Here is a 15,670-nt window from a genome sequence, read left to right on the forward strand (position 1 = left end):
TATCCTTATAAATTAGATATATTTAGTTGTATATAGGGATCATACAATTAATCAGTTAAAAGAAATAAACAATAGGGCAATTTAGGTATAAATTGGAGTTTTTTTGTCTTTAAATCATGAGCTAAAGAGTTAAAAGTAGTTATTTGTTTATTATTTATTCTCTTATTTAAATATTCATTTATCTCTCTTTCCTCTCAATCTGCCAACAATTCATTTGCTGCTTTGCTAAATAAAATATTTATTTATTCACTTATTGTTTGTGTGAAAGAAACATAGAAATGGCCAATATCCACATATTTCTTGGAGTAACTTGAAGATGTCCATTTTGTCTCTGTCTTCTAGGTTGAGATGGGAAGTTAGGGAAAAGTAACATGGATCTTGAGAGGCGTTGTGGGTGAGATTATTGAGAATTAAAGGGAGACCTCTCTCAGTCTTTGCCAGGGTTGATGTTCCGTCACACCTTCAAGAGTTGCTGTTCCTTGGACATGAGTAGAATTAGATATTTTAAATTATGCTGAAATTGAATAAGTAAGGGAATTGATGAATAAGTAAGGGAACATCTTAGTCCATGTTGACCTTTATCAGCAATTCTTAAGTGTAATACAGGAACCACTGGTGGACTTTGAAAGGCTATAGAGAGGACTTTTATTGTGATACCATTTTTACTATGATCGGGGCAATACTCTGCTTTAGCTTTTGACACAAGTTTATATTTTTGCCATGATTGGAAAACTGATGTGTGACTGCTTGTTCTTTCTATTCTAACTGCACATTAGTTTGGTTAGCATATACAGTTAATATTTCAGGAAGCTTTTGAGATTCTACTCCTTAAAATAAAGTGAAAAACAAACTCATACTCCATATTGTTCTAAGAAAGGAATCAATGTTGCTAGACTCATAGACTGGGTTCAGACTCATAGCAACCCTGTATAGGTACGAGGAGTAGCTGGTGGGTTTGAACCAGCAACCTTGTGGTTAGCAGTCCAGTGCCTATCCTTCGGTGTCACATCAGAACTCCTTGATGGTGATGATGTTGTTAAGTGTTTTTGAATTGGTTTTGATTCACAGAAACTCTGAATTGCGTTTCTGAGGAGTGACTGGTGGGTTTTAACTACCAGCCTTTTGGTTAGCATTCTAGTGCTTATCCTACAGCACCACACCAGGATTCCAATAGGCTACCCAATTAAAAATATTATCAGGCAGATACAAATACAGTTCTGAGTTCAGGAGCGTAATCAAGGGTAGAGACACAGATTTGGGACACTCTGGGAAAATAGCATCTCCAGTGTCTTGGCATGTGCCCATATTGGGACTATGTAAAGAAGTGTGGCCATTAAAAAAATACAGGAAATAAGTGGCCAGAGAAGTAAACGAGTAGTGGGCAAGGGCACAGAAAATCTTAAGAAAGTAAGGTGCCCAACAGTATTAGATGCTAAAGAGTAATCAATCAAATAATAGCTAACACTGGTATAGAATTGAATTTTCAAAGTATTTTCATATGTCTGATATCATTTGGCCTTCCTAAAGAATGTATGAAGTAGGCAATGTGTGAAGACTAAGAACCAAGCATTGGGTTTTATCTTTAAGAGCCCTTTTTTATTAAACAGAACAACTTGTTGATTTTTTTTAAAAAATCCACTATGTACTTTGTAAAGAACTTTTACAAACTGATAAAATGGTTTGAGAAAATGGACAAAGGACATGAATTGGTATTTTTAAGAAGATGCTATTCAAAGGTCTGCTAAACATATGAAGATATTTAATGTTGATGTAAAGAGCTAAAAACTAGCTCTACCCACCCCCCCTTTTAAAGTTTTTATTGTGAATTGAGTGATAGTTTGCATGGGAGAACATTGATTTTATACTTATCCTATTGTATTTCATTTCCCCCAATTTGTTGTTGTTTTTTGCAGGTGTCAGAAAAGACAGATAACTTTGCTGTTGAAGAAATTGTAGACAAGCATCTACAAAAAGGTTGTCAATAACTACAACTCTAATATTATTGGTTTTTATTTTTGAAAGTTGTAAATATCCAACCCTATGTCAGAATTTCAGCTGGGGATATTAAGTTTTGAGATGAGTTGGACCCATAGCAACTCCATAGGACAGAGTAGAACTTCCCCATAGGATTTTCAAGGCTCTAAATCTTTATAGAAGTCAACTGCAACATCTTTCTCTTACAGAGTAGCTGGTGGGTTCCAACTGCCAACCGGATTCCAGTTAGCAACCAAGAGCTTAAGTACTAAACAGGATGACCGTTTACTATGATACCACGTGGCTTGAATTGTATACAACAGCCAGAGCTTTGTTCATGTCCTGCAAGACTGTTCCATTTTCCCTAAGAGCAGGAAGAAATAGTGGTGTGTAGTACTACATTGATTTTACAGAACTGTAACACATAGTTACATAGTATCTAGAGGCTATGTGTCTACATCTCCAGTTTAATCAAAGTTAAAGTAACTTGGTTTTTATATTTATATATTCCACAAAGCAGTCTTTATAGCATATGGCTGTTCTCATGATTTCTTTTCCTAAAAGGAAAAAGACGTTGGATGCTGTCAAATCTGTTCAGACTCATAGTGACCCAGTGCAGAACAAAGCAGTGCTTGGGCCTGTACCATCCTCACAATCACTGTTATCTTTGGGTTCACTGTTGCAGCTGCTATGTCAGTCCATTTCATTGAAAGTCTGTCTCCCTTTTGCTGATGTTCAATTTGACCAAGCACGATACACTTTCTGGGACTGATCCTTCCTGATGACCTGGCACAGTATATGATACAAAGTCTCATCATTCATTGTTTTTAAGGATTATTCTGGCTATACTTCTTCCAAGACAGATTTGTTCGTTTTTCTGGTAGTCCATGGTATATTCAATGTCCTTGGCAAACCCCATAGTTCAGAGGGATACATTTTTTCTTTGGCCTTTATTACTCATTGTCCAGCTTTCTCATGCACATGAAGCTGTTAAAAATACCATGTGTTGGGTCAGATGCCCCTTTGTCCTCAAAGTGATCTCTTTGCTTTTGAACCCTTTTAAAGAGATCTTTTACAACAGATTTGTCTAGTGCAATAAGTCACTTGACTTCCTGACTGTGGCTTCATGAGCATTGATTATGGATTCAAGTAAAATGAAATCTTTAACAACTTCAATCTTTTCTGGACTCATGATATTGGTCCAGTTGTGAGGATTTTTGTTTTATGAAAATCCAAAAAAGATAAAAGTTTGCTTATCTGAGATTTTTTTTTAGCTGACCAAGGCACTCAACAACAACAGAGAAGGACTCTGGTCAATAGCTTGAGGAAGCCCCAAAGGAAGGTGACAAGGATAGGAAAAATGTCACAAGAAACAAAATTCAAGTCTGGCCAAGCATGCAATTATTTTCTCTAGATGAGGGAGGAGGATGGGGCATCCTTTGGTCTTAGGTTTAAACTTTTTATGTTATTTATAATGACCCAGTCTTTGTAATTGTCGTGATGCTTAGAAATACATGCAGTAGTTAGCATGTTTAATTAGTCTCTTTGCTCATGTTGCTCTTTAAGAAAGTGTTGTGGATTCTGTCTTATGTTGACTTCCTAATAGATTTAGCTGGAGAAGAAAATCAGAACATAAAAGAAACACTGAGAGGCAAAGTAAGAGAAAAGCTAAAAAATGCTAAGGTAATGATTTTTTCTTTCTTTTTTTCAAATTTACTATTTAAATAAGATATGTTGTTGTTAAGTGCTGTCAAGTCAGCTCCTACTCATAGTGATCCTGTATAGGGTTTCTGAGAAGTGACTGGTGGGTTTGAACCACTGACTTTTCAGTTAGCAGTCCAGTGCTTATCTTATAGTACCACATCAGGATATGTTTCTTTGTTAAAATAAAAAAAAAAAAGAAGAGCCAAAGTTCAGTCATAGTATAGTTCCTTAATTCCCAAAAGCCTCAAGTTCTTAACTATATTTTTTTGTCTCATAAGTCTTCATGATCCCAACCTAAAGTCAAGGAAGGTGAAGTGATTTGATCACAGTAATTACATTTGTCATCAGAAAAGTCTATCACTATAGATGTACTTCTTTAAAGAAAAATACTCCAAAGTCTTGATTTTTATCCATTTTTGAGAAAAAATTTAGGAGCACAATTTGTTATTTCTGTAAAGATTAAACTTTCCATGCCATTTATTTATGTTGTTTTCCAGATTAATCAAGGTGAAAAGTCTTCGTCTCAGCTGTTCATTGACCCTAAGTTATATCAGTGGTCTAAGGTGAATAACTTCTAAAGTTAATATGACAGCTAACTTTTACATACAAACAGAATGTAAAATAAACATAGGTCTTTGATTCCCAGTCATATATTTTTAACTTTCTAGTTCCTAGGAGTTTTACTTCTTATTTTAGAGTGGATTCTTTCCCCATACATCCTTATTAACAATTTACTTTAATATGGCATGAAAAAGGAGGTGATAAGTGATTCACATTCCAAAACTTCACACTTGTAGTATTAATAAATGAGAACTTGTTTATCAGTAGGTTTATAACTAAGAATATGCTACTTTTAAAACTCTAATAAAGATTGTGTGGTAGTACCCTGTGTGTGTTTGTGTGTTTACATGTTGTTGTTGCTAGGTACCATCAGGTCAGTTCCGACTGATGATTAACAGATGTTTACAGCTGTTTCTCCTCATTTTGAGTTGTGTCTCATCAGCAAACAAAGGTTCTGAAAGCTTTACTCCATTCATGTCATGACAGTCCACTCTACTTTGAGGAGGCAGCTCACATTTTGAGTGCCTCCCAAGAAGAAGGCCTCATCTTCGGGCACTATATCTGACAATGTGCCATTGCTATTGATGAGGTTTTCAGTGGCTAAACATTCAGAAATAGCCCGCCCCTCCTTCCTAGTTTGCCATAGCCTGTAAGCTTCACTGAAACCTGTTCACTGTGGGTGACCGTGTTGGTATTTAAAATACTAGTCTTCTAGCATCATAGTAACAGGCAGGCCATCACAATACAACAAACTGACTGATAAGTGGTGGGTGGTTATATGAGAACACTGAAGAAAACAGTGAGAAAGAAAACAAGAGTTTGACCTCAGGCCACATTTTTGTCAAATTGAGAGATTGTGTGCTTAATATTCAAACTAGAATGAAGAGCAAGTTCAGGCAAATAGAGAAAATTTTTATTTTAACTTTTTTATGGTTTTTATTACAATTGCCGAAACCTTCAAACAAACAAATGACAACAACAAAAAACCTATGAATCAAACAGACTCAGACTTCAATGTAACCTGGTATTGCCCTTCTCCTCATCATTAACATAGAGAACAGAGTTACTATTTACCATATTACAGAAATGTATTTCCTTTATAAGCAAAAAAATTTACCATTGTTTACCATTGTTTAATCAACAGACTGAAGTCTCAGTGGATGAAGGTATTTCGTTTTTCGTTTTAAATGGTGACGAGTGCTCAGATGGCCAAGCTTTGGAACAGTCTTTAGCGCAGGTTGGATTTCTCCTCACATCCTCACCCCCAGAACAAATAACCATTTAAAGACAAAGAATTAAATACTTAGATGGGAGATGAAGTATTTATTATTGGTCCATTCTCTTCTCTTTGAGAAGATGTTTATGAATAATGATAATATCTAGCAACAGTTGTGAAAATTATGCAAGACCGGGTAGTGCTTTGTTCGTTGTGCCAACTCAGTGGAATCTAATAGCAGCAACAACCTTTATTGAATGCTAATGAATTCCCAAAGATGTACTAAGTTTTTGATGTAGTTTGTATCATTCAATCTCATGGTGATTCCACAAGGCAATTCTTAAAAGTGAAGGATCCTGGTGTGGCGCTGTGAGTTAATGCGCCAGACTGCAAAGCTGTTTGAACTGCAAGCGTGGCAGTTCAAGCTCACTAGCTGCTCCTTGGAAACCCTGTATAGTGTCACTATGGGTCAGAACTGACTTGACGGCACTTAACAACAACAACATAAGTGAGGGAACTGGGGTATTCTGTTGCTCCTGGCTTTTTCTGCAAGCATTCCGCATTGTTCTCTACAATCTCTTTGGCTCCCCAGAGATTCCCTGTTCTTTATCCCTCCTAGTTCAATCCCAGATCCTTCCAGTTTCTCAGTTCTTTCCAGTCCCTCTCTAAGTCCCCAGTCTCCCGCAGCTCTGCATTGCTCTCAGGTTGTCCTTTCCTCTAGTACTAGTCAGTTTCACTTGTCTTTTCCCATTTCCTCCTGACTTGTCAATTTCACTAGCTTTCCCCATCAGTTGTTTTTCCTCTATCTTTGACCAATTCCTCTGCACCTTCAGATTTCCCAGTCTCCCTACTACACAGTTCCTCCTATTTCCAGTGTTGTTGTTAGGTGCTGCGAGCTGGTTCTGACTCATAGCTACCCAGTACATGACTAAACGAAACACTGCCCAGTCCTGTGCCATCCTCACAATGTTATGTTTGAGCCCATTGCTGCTGACTTGGTGCCAATCCATTTCTTTGGGAGTCTTCCTCTTTTTAGCTATGAGTTGGAACCGACTCCATGGCACATAACAACAACATACACACACACACAAGCTTTTTGCCCCCAGTTTTTTTTTTTTTATTTATTCATTTTTAAAACTTTTTATTGTGAATTGAATGAAGATTTACAGAGCAGATCATCAGTTTCACATTTAACAAATCATATACTTTGTTTCATCTTGATTGCATTCCTCTCAATGTAACATTGCTTATTCCACTTCCTCCTTTTGTTTCTTGTTTCCATTCCTCCTCCTTCCTGGAATGTTCTGAATTTGTTGTCCCCCTCTCATTGATTGCTTGGCTGAAAATTGAGTCAAGGGGGTGCATTTGCAAGCTTTTGAAGATTGGATCACTACACAAAGAGCTAGGAGTTAGAACAGAAGCACTCAACACACTATTATGTCCACTAACTGAGATGTCTCATGAAACCATGACCTTTAGACCTAACCAAGGAACCCTATACAGGGTCGATCTCAGTCAGAGTAGACTCAACAGCACTTAACAACAACAACAACAGCATTACTTTTGTTAATTTTCTAATGTTGAGCTATCCTATAGTCTGGGAATAAATCTCATTTGATCATGATATATGACTCTTTTAATATGCTGTTGGATTCTGTTTGCTACCTTTCTTATTTGTGTGGTTTGAGTATTAGGGCTATGTTTGCTTCATAGAATGAATTAGGGAGTATTTCTTTATCTTTTGGAAGAGTTTAAGTAGTATTGGTATCATACTTTGAAACCTCACTAGTCACTCTGCATAGACTTCTGTGTTAAAGTCTTAGTTTTATTTATTTTTTATAATACCTTCCAGAAAACAATATGTCTATTCCAGATCACTTTAGGTAATACTGATTTCTTAATAATTAAAATAAATAAATAAACATGGGGTTGGATAGTTAAGATAACATTGCCTGATCACATTGTACTCTGTCTGCCATTATAATGTGGATTTTCAGTAATTGAAATGCAATAGTTAAATATCTCAAAACATATTTGCAGAAGAGGAAGGACTCAAATTATAGCTCCACTTCAGCAGTTTTTCACTTACGACCGACCTGAAAAGGAAGGCTACAGTAAAATCACATTGTTGTTTTCTAAGTGCTGTCAAGTCACTTCTGACTCATAGCAACCTTGTATAGGATTTCTGAAGAGCCGCTGGTAGGTTTGAACCTCCCACCTTGTAGTTAGCAGTCCAGTGCTTATCCTATAATATTAAACCTTAAAGAAATTCCTCTATGTTCAGTTCAATTCTATTATAACATAGCCTCAACTAGAACTTCAGTGAGATGGAATGCATCAGGAAGACAGTTAAAAATAGGTAGATTTCATGTATCTGTATATTAGTCATTGGAGACAAGCATGTGGGGGTTTTTTTTTTGTGTTTTTTTTTTTATATTTAGCAGAAATCAATAAATGATCATTACCAAAGACACGTTTCACCCGGTGATAATTTACAAAATTTTGCTGAGAGTCAAGATGAAAGTTTTTTTGCAGAAGTCATTGATTCAGATTTACTTGAAGTAAAAGCTGCTGAATATGAAGACGACCAAGAACAAATGAAAAAGCAGGCAAACATTTTTGTACCCAGTAGTTCCCCAGGTACTGTTCTTTTAAAAAACTCGGGTCTTTCATGAATCATAGAATAATCACTTTTATGCTGGACAGATGAAAAGTACTGATAAAAATTATAGAAAATTATCTATATCTGTTCTTCATGCCTTCTCTGAGTTAAGAGAATTTACTCATTGTTTATATATATTTAGATATTTATGCTAGATTTTAGTTGTAGGGAGATGATCGTTTGTATTTGCTTCTTATTTGCTCTATGTCAGTGAATATTTTGGGTTTTGAAGTAATACCTAGATTTTGCTATTAGTGGTCAACCAGTATAAATTGCCAAAAGACATGATACCACGCCTTTTAGAAGATGAAGGATTCTATATTCAGAAAAAAACAGAAATATATAGAAGGATGAGCAACAAAATGGAAAACCGCCTGCTTAAACTCGAAGAGGCAAGTACACCAGATAACAAAAATGATAGCAAAGTTAAACTACTCACTGACAATATGTGACATTTTTTTTAGTGAGATATTTACTATATTTCTTAAACATTTTTTCATAGGGAAAGTGTTGGTTTGAAGAAAGTGGAGAAATAATGTCATTACCTTCACCAATTAGACAGTCATGGAATTTCAGACTAAACATACAAAAGGAATCATTACATCCAGCCCTGAAGACCATGTACAGGAAGGTAACCAGCAGCAGTTAGTTTCTAATTATGGTTAGAATTCTTGTAACAATATGTTTTCTGGTGTTAATTCACTCTTTAAATGTGTTATCAAGTTTAGTAATATAATGACTGGACTATGATGAAATATTAGTTATTAAAATTATATTTTTAAAGAATACTGAACCAATATGAGGAAATAAGATATGAAGTGAAAAAGCAGAATGCACAATCATGATCTCAATTTTATTAAAATATACGTGAATGATTGAATGAGCACATACATTGCACATGTATGTGTCGATAAAAATCTATCAAAGTTGATCCCTGGACAGTAGAACACGTGGCTGTTTCTGCTGTTGTTGAGTGCTGGCGAGTCAGTTCAGACTCACGGTGACTCTGCATAGGGATCCTAAGGGGCAGTTGGTGTGTTTGAATTGCCACCTTTGTGGTTAGCAGTCCAGCGCTTATCCTTCGGAGTCACCCATGCTCTGTTAAATCTCTTGTTAAATTCAGCCAGAGAATTCTTTTTTATGTTTAAAAAGTTTCCCACTCTTCACCTTAAAAAAGGATTTTATAGTATTTATTTGTTCATGAGTTCCTTCTAATTTAGCCTTAATTTGTAATTGTTAAAACTCTTTTCTGTCACTGTCTAATTCTGTCACCTCATTTCTGAGGTTTTCTTATTCTCATATATATGCCTTAATGTCTTACATATTTTATGTCTTTTAGCTAGCTTTGAAAACTATATTTCTTCTTTCATCTGTTTTTGGCTGTCTTTCTGAAATGCTTTCATTATGAAAATATTACTTTGCTGTTTATTCATTTTTCTTATAGTAACTTTGGGATTTTATCTCAATCGTTATTCTACTGTTTATTTTTAGATTTATTCTAAAACTTGGTTCAGAGTAACTTTTTTCACAGAGCTCTATTATAGTTGTGTAGTGTCAGTTTTCCTACAGTGAACATGTTGCTTTTATAACGAAAAGTTATTTGTAATTTCAAAAGAACTAAAAATCAATTTAACACTGTGTACACATTTTTCTTTAAAAGGCAGTCAAATCGGATCTAGAAAGCTCTATCAGGAACAAAATAGAAGGTCAAAGGGATGTGTACCAATTAGATCTTAACATCGTGGGTTTGCAATTCAGCCATCATCCTCTCTTCAATCAAGAACAAGTATTATGTGCTAGGCTCCTCCAACTTTATGAGTGCTTTCAAAACAGGCAGCAACAAAATTTACCTCAGCTACTTTATGAGAAGGTAAGAATGGCTTTCATTATACTTGCAGAGCATTTATTACTAAAAGATAAAGCAAAATTGTTAGTGCAAAGCCATCGGGACTGTCCTCTACATAGTTGTGTTGTTCACGAGTGTTTGGTTCACAAGGAGGGGAGATCCAGTGGCGATAGAGATAGCGAAAGAATACACAGACAGACAGAAGGAGGAGGACAATGAGGCACCCCGAAACCAGGGTGGATGCATCACTGGTGGGCAGACTTGGGACTACAGGCATCATGGCCTCTGCAGGCAGCAACTCACTGCCCTGCAATCTTTACTGCATGCCCTCCAAGCCGTAATGCACACCTGGGCCGACCTGGGCCTCTGTTTTATTTAGGGGAGGAGCTTCACACCAAGCTGGGAGGGACTAAGACAAGGTACAGCTGGCATACGTAATTCTCCCGACATTCAGGCAACTTTACATCATACTTCGCTGATTCGCTGATTCGAATCCCAGGCCCGCAACTTAGTTTCTCAGGCTTAATTAACATATCTATAGCCCCTGAGCTAAGTTGGGGCAAGGTGAAAGGGAAGGACAAAAGGCTTGGGCCGAGTCCCGCTGTTTTAGCTTCCTGAGCCAGGTTTTCAGGAACTTGGCTGAATAACTTGCACTTGGGAGAGATTCAGGGAAGATGGCTTTTTTGTCTGTAGAACAAAGACCTGGGAAGTAGCTAAGATATTTTTACTTAATCTTTTGGAGAAAGGCTTGACCTTGCAACCTTTACAGTCTGGGCTTTTAGGAAAATAATCTGTGGACATTAAAGGCTCATGTTTAGAATTAATAAATATAACTGAACACTAAGATGAAAAACAATTTGCTATTAACTGCCAAGTGGCTAGATCTGTTACACTCGGGCCTATAGGGCCTCGAACCTCTGACCAGGCCTATACACGGTCTGTAACACAAAGCAAGTTCTCATAGAACATTTTCCATTAGCACATTAAGTATTTAAACATAACAGTGATTTTATTTCAGTTTTTCTGAAAAGAACTTATAGAAGTAGTATGACAGAGAAGGCGGCCTCAAATATTCTCTACAGGGTATTAAGCATTTGTAAATGGTTCATTAAATAGAGCTTTTCTTGGTTCTATGACTCAAGAAAAGTATTGGAAATGATTACTAATCAAAAGAGTCACATGGTTTTTTAAGTCTTATAATGAAGTATTTTGGTAAAGTTGGAGGGTCAGTGAAAAAGAGGAAGACCCTCATGGAGATGGACTGACACAGTGGCTGCAACCGTGAACTCAGACATGCTGACGATTGTGAGGCGGGCACATTTCATTCTGTTGAACATAGGGTTGCTATGAGTCACAACCAACAGCACCTGACAACAGCAATGAAGTATTTTGACAAAAATACTAGAGATCTTGAATCTCACATCAAATATGAAGAGTCTTGGTATGAGAGGATGATTAAACCAAATAGTCATCTAATGACATCATAAAGAATGCTTAAACTGAGCAGAGAAATCGAGTACTCATTATGATTATTTTTATGAATTTGTGCTTCTCATTTAAATTCTGATGAGTTTCTAAGGAGTCCCAGTGACATATGGGTTAAACACTGAGCTGGTAATCTGAAAGGTTGGCAGTTCAAACTCACCAGTTGTGTTTCTGATAAATGAGCATTTTATTAACTAGTGTGCTGTCTGAAAAAGTATTCTTGATGGGGCTCATTCAGATAATGAAACATTTAAACTGGGAACTAACTGTATCTGACTGTATTGGTTTTTTATAATACAAGTGCAAAAACCACAGGACTTAATCCATTTGAATGAATGTTCATGTGGGAAATGTGTGGAAGAACTTAAAAGATAAGACCATGCATTAATGAAGTCAGAAAATTTCCTAAAACAAATATCGAAAATTCTGTTACTTTGGTGTAATTATGGGCAGTGCTTTCAGCAAGGGAGGAACAAACTCTGAAATTATGATTCAGGTCTTTGGAAAAGATTTACAGATTTCTACTTCATAGGTCATTTTCAAACAATATTGTATAATCTTTATAATGTTTGCTCTGATGACATCAGTTTGATTTGAGTAGCATTAATGTATGGAGTCCTGGTTGAGATAAAGCACTGGACCGCAAGGTCGGTGGTTCAAACTCACCAGCTGCTCCTCAGAAACCCTATGCAGGGTCATTATGAATCAGAAATGACTCAACAGCACTTAAAAACATTAATGTATAATATATAAAATGAAATGTGCAAAGACCTGGAATTAGAAAACCAAAAGGGAAGAACATGCTCAGCATTTCTCAAGCTGAAAGAACTGAAGAAAAAATTCAAGCCTCAATTTGAAATATAAAAAGATTATATCCTTACCAGCTGCTCTGCAGGAGAAAGTTGAGGCTCTCCTTTTTCACAATAGATTTTTAAAAGCCTCAGAAACTGTATACAAGGTTCCTATGAGTTGAAACTGACTCCATGGCCCTTAACAACAACAACATGGGCATAATATTGAATGAGCAGAAAGCATCAAAAGAAAATGAAAGGACTATACAGAGCCACTGTACCAAAAAGAAATGGTCAGTGTTCAACCATTTCAAGAGGCAGCATATGATCAAGAGTCAGTGATACTGAAGGAAGAAGTCCAAGTTACACTGAAGGCATTGGTGAAAAACAAGAATCCAGGAATTGATAGAATACAAATAGAAATCTTTGAACAAACTGATGCAGCACTGGAGGCACTCACTCAGTTTTGCCAAGAAATTTGGTAGACAGCTACCTGGTCAACTGATTGGAAGAGATCCATATTTGTTCCCATTCCTAAGAGAGGTGACCTAATGGAATGCAGAAATCAACAAATAATAATATCACCTACAAGTAAAATTTTGCTGAAGATAATTAAGAAACAGTTGCCAACAGTACATCAACATGGAACTGCCTGTTCAAGCCAGATTCCAAGAGGACTGGAAGTAGTGATATTGCTGATGTCAGGGAGATCTTGGCTGAAAGCAGAGAATACCAGAAAGATGTTTACTGTGCTCTATTGACTCTGTAAAGGCTTTTAACTGTGTAGATCATGACAAACTATGGATAACATTGTGAAGAATGAGTATTCCAGAACACTCATATGCTTATGAGCAAACTGTACGTAGACCAAGAGGCAGTTGTTAGAACAAAACAAGGGGATATGGGATGGTTTAAAATCAGGAAAGGTGTGTGCCAGGGTTGTGTCCTTTCACTATACTTATCCAATCTGTATGTTGAGCAAATAATCTGAGAAGAGGGATTGAAGAATGTGAGGTCAGAATTGGGGGAAGACTCATTAGCAGATATGCAGATGATACATCCTTGCTTGCTGGAAGTGAAGGGCACTTAAAATAGTTACTGGTCAAAGTCAAACACTATAGTCTTCAGTATGGATTGTACCTCAGTATAAAGAAAACAAAAATCCTCACCACTGGACCAATAAATAACAGCATGATAAGTAGAGAAAAGATTGAAGCTATTAAAAGCTTCATTATGCTTGGATTCACTATCAGCACTCATGGAAGAAGCAATCAAGAGATCAAACGACACTGCATTAGGCAAATCTGCTGTACAAGACCTCTTTAAAGTGTTCAAGAGCAAAGGTAACAGTTTGAGGACAAAGGTGCACTTGATCCAAGCCATGGTGTTTGCAGTTGCCTGCTAATCATGTGAAAGTTGAACAATGAATAAAGAAGACTGTAGAAGCATCAGTGCATTTGAATTATGGTGTTGGAGAAGAAGTCAGAGTACCAGGGACTGCTAGAAGAACAACCCACCTCTATGTTAGTAGCAGTACAACCAGAATACTCTCTAGAAGTGAGGATGGCGAGACTATCGTACTTCGGACATGTTATCAGGAGGGAGAAAGAAGGACACCATGAAAAGAGGAAGACTCCCAATGAGACGGATTGACACAGTGGCAACAGCAATGAACCGACATGGAACAACAATTATTAGGATTATTGGGCAGTGTTTCGCTCTGTTGTGCATAGGGTCGCTGTGAGTTGGAACTGACTTGACTGCATCTAGCATCCATTAATGTATCGATTCAAAGTTTGTTTTTCATGTTACATGATTCAGCATAAAATAAAAACATTTTGGGATAATTACTTGCAAAATGTTTCATCATTGTTATTAGTATTTTGTTGATTGTTAAGTGCTATAGAGTTAGTTCTGACCTGGAGCGACCCTACGGTTTCCAAGGAGTGGCTGGTGAGTTTGAACCGACCTTGCAGTAAATGCTTATCCTACTGTGCCACACCAGGATTCTTAGGAGGCCAAAATCAGTTTAGTTGAATTTTACATTTTTATAAGAATATAAATATCTTATCCCAGTAAACTGTTAAAAGATTAATTTGGTTAGCCATATATACGTCTATCTCCTCTCAAAAAGAAAAACTGAGGTGGGAAGGAAAAAGGGCCAGGTGTTGCAAAGTGTTTTATGTGGCTATATACATTTTTCTGGATAGTAAGTCCATTAAAACTATATTTCTTTTAATATGTTTGGCATATGTTTGTTCTCCTTTTTTACTTGTTTTTTAATTTAATGTTTTACATATTTAACAAATATTTAAAATTTTTATGAGGTCACATCTGCCTATCTTTTTTCCCTTGTAGATTTTAGGTTTTGCTGTTACCTTTCTAAGACCTTCTCTACCCTAAGTATATCAATTAGGATGCCTTTGGTAGTAATTCACTGAAAACTCCATCTCAATTGCTTTAAACAGTAGGGAAAGATACTACTTTATAGTTCATAAGTCTCTAGTTAGGGCAGCTCTAAACTCATTGCCATAGAGTCAACTCTGATTCATGGCAACCACATTGATGAGTAGAACTGCTCCATAGGGTTTTCTGGTCTGCAAAAGAACCAACAGATCCATGTTGGAAGAAGTGAAGCCAGAGTGCTCTTTGGAGGCCAAGATGGCCGAACTAACGTCTCTCATACTTCAGACATATTGTCAGGAGGGACCAGTTGCTGGAGAAGGATAACATGTTTGGTAAGGTAGGGGTCAGAGAAAAAGAGGAAGACCCCTAACGAGATGGACTGGCCAAGTGGCAGCATCAGTGGGTTCAAGCGTGGCAACAGTAGTGAGGTAGGCCCAGGATCGGGCAGTGTTTCGTCCTGCTGTGCATAAGGTCACTATGGGTCAGTGCCAACTCGATGGCATCTAACAACAACAACAACAATCTTAACGGAGGCAGATCTCTAGACCATTCTTCTGTGACGCTGTTGGTGAGTTCAGACTGCCAACTTTTAGGTTAATTGTTGCTGTAAAGTGCCGTTGAGTCAGTTCTGTCACATATGAAGGATAAGCACTGAACTACTAATCAAAAGGTCGGTGGTTCACACCTACCAGCTACTCCATGGAAACCCTATACAGGGTCGCTATGAATCTGAACTCACTCGACACCTAATAACAACAAATAGGATTTTTGAGGAGCATCTGGTCGGTTTGAACATCCAATATTGTGGTTAGCACATTGTTGTAGTTGTTAAATGGTTCTTACTCATAGAGACCTGTATAGGGTTTCCTAGGAGTAGCTGGTGGCTTTGAACCACCCACCCACCTTGCAATTCAAACCATCCTTGTGGTTCAGCGCTTATCCTTTAACGCCACACCAAATTCTGAGCACATTGTAAGGCTCAACAATATCATCAACAACCTTAGCTTTTTTTTTTTTTTTTTAAT

General features: G+C 37.0%; 1 protein-coding gene across 1 annotated transcript in view; it reads left to right on the top strand.

The window, feature by feature from the left end:
• LOC102818421 (coiled-coil and C2 domain-containing protein 2A-like) overlaps window positions 1-15,670 on the top strand; it is a 73,607-nt gene that overhangs the window by 11,226 nt on the left and 46,711 nt on the right. Inside the window, exons 2-8 of the mRNA XM_006831454.1 lie at window positions 1,914-1,974; window positions 3,581-3,657; window positions 4,176-4,242; window positions 5,373-5,476; window positions 7,900-8,119; window positions 8,373-8,509; window positions 9,778-9,987. Of these exons, the coding sequence (XP_006831517.1) occupies window positions 1,914-1,974; window positions 3,581-3,657; window positions 4,176-4,242; window positions 5,373-5,476; window positions 7,900-8,119; window positions 8,373-8,509; window positions 9,778-9,987 (876 nt within the window). The remainder of the gene's footprint in view (window positions 1-1,913; window positions 1,975-3,580; window positions 3,658-4,175; window positions 4,243-5,372; window positions 5,477-7,899; window positions 8,120-8,372; window positions 8,510-9,777; window positions 9,988-15,670) is intronic.

Source organism: Chrysochloris asiatica, unplaced genomic scaffold (genome assembly GCF_000296735.1).
Source record: "Chrysochloris asiatica unplaced genomic scaffold, ChrAsi1.0 scaffold00003, whole genome shotgun sequence".
Lineage (NCBI taxonomy): Eukaryota > Metazoa > Chordata > Mammalia > Afrosoricida > Chrysochloridae > Chrysochloris > Chrysochloris asiatica.